At 59.9% G+C, this 675-nt stretch overlaps 1 protein-coding gene across 1 annotated transcript in view; it reads left to right on the top strand.

The window, feature by feature from the left end:
* Window positions 1-6: 6 nt before the first annotated feature.
* Window positions 7-675, top strand: part of HYAL2 (hyaluronoglucosaminidase 2) — a gene marked incomplete at its 5' end in the record, with an annotated part of 2,368 nt that continues 1,699 nt past the window's right edge. Inside the window, one exon of the mRNA XM_010135198.1 lies at window positions 7-674. Within this exon, the coding sequence (XP_010133500.1) occupies window positions 7-674 (668 nt within the window). The remainder of the gene's footprint in view (window position 675) is intronic.

The following is a 675-nucleotide window of genomic DNA, read 5'->3' as shown; positions in this document are numbered from 1 at the left end:
AAGCCAGCAGCCACCCCACTGCTCACCCGCCGGCCCTTCTTGGTGGCCTGGAACGTGCCAAGTCAGGACTGCAAGCCTCGCTTCCAGGTGTCCCTCGACTTCAGCCTCTTCGACTTGTATGCCTCCCCCAACGAGGGCTTTGTGGGGCAGAACCTCACCATCTTCTACAAGGAGCGCCTGGGGCTCTACCCCTACTACACCAGCCAGCGCGTGGCTGTCAATGGTGGCGTCCCCCAGAACAGCAGCCTGTCTGAGCACCTTGCCCGCCTTGAGAACAGCATCAACAAGTACATCCGATCGCCCACCAAGGAGGGGTTGGCTGTCATTGACTGGGAGGAGTGGCGCCCCATTTGGGCTCGCAACTGGAAGCCCAAGGATGTCTATCGGGAGGTGTCGCAGCACCTGGTGTACCAGCGGCACCCAAACTGGTCCCGTGAGGAGGTGAACAAGCAGGCGGTGTTTGAGTTTGAGACGGCCGCCCAGGAGTTCATGGTGAGCACCCTGCGTGTAGCCAAGAGCTTCCGACCCAAGCAGCTCTGGGGGTTCTACCTCTTCCCTGACTGCTACAACCATGACTACAGCAAGAACAAGGAGAGCTACACTGGGCAGTGCCCGGATGTGGAGAAGACACGCAATGACCAGCTGGAATGGCTCTGGAAGGAGAGCATGGCTCTC

The sequence above is a fragment of the Buceros rhinoceros genome, unplaced genomic scaffold (assembly GCF_000710305.1).
Source record: "Buceros rhinoceros silvestris isolate BGI_N320 unplaced genomic scaffold, ASM71030v1 scaffold40940, whole genome shotgun sequence".
Lineage (NCBI taxonomy): Eukaryota > Metazoa > Chordata > Aves > Bucerotiformes > Bucerotidae > Buceros > Buceros rhinoceros.
The sequence above is the reverse complement of the archived record's forward strand: the minus strand, read 5'-3'. Positions and strand labels throughout refer to the sequence as shown.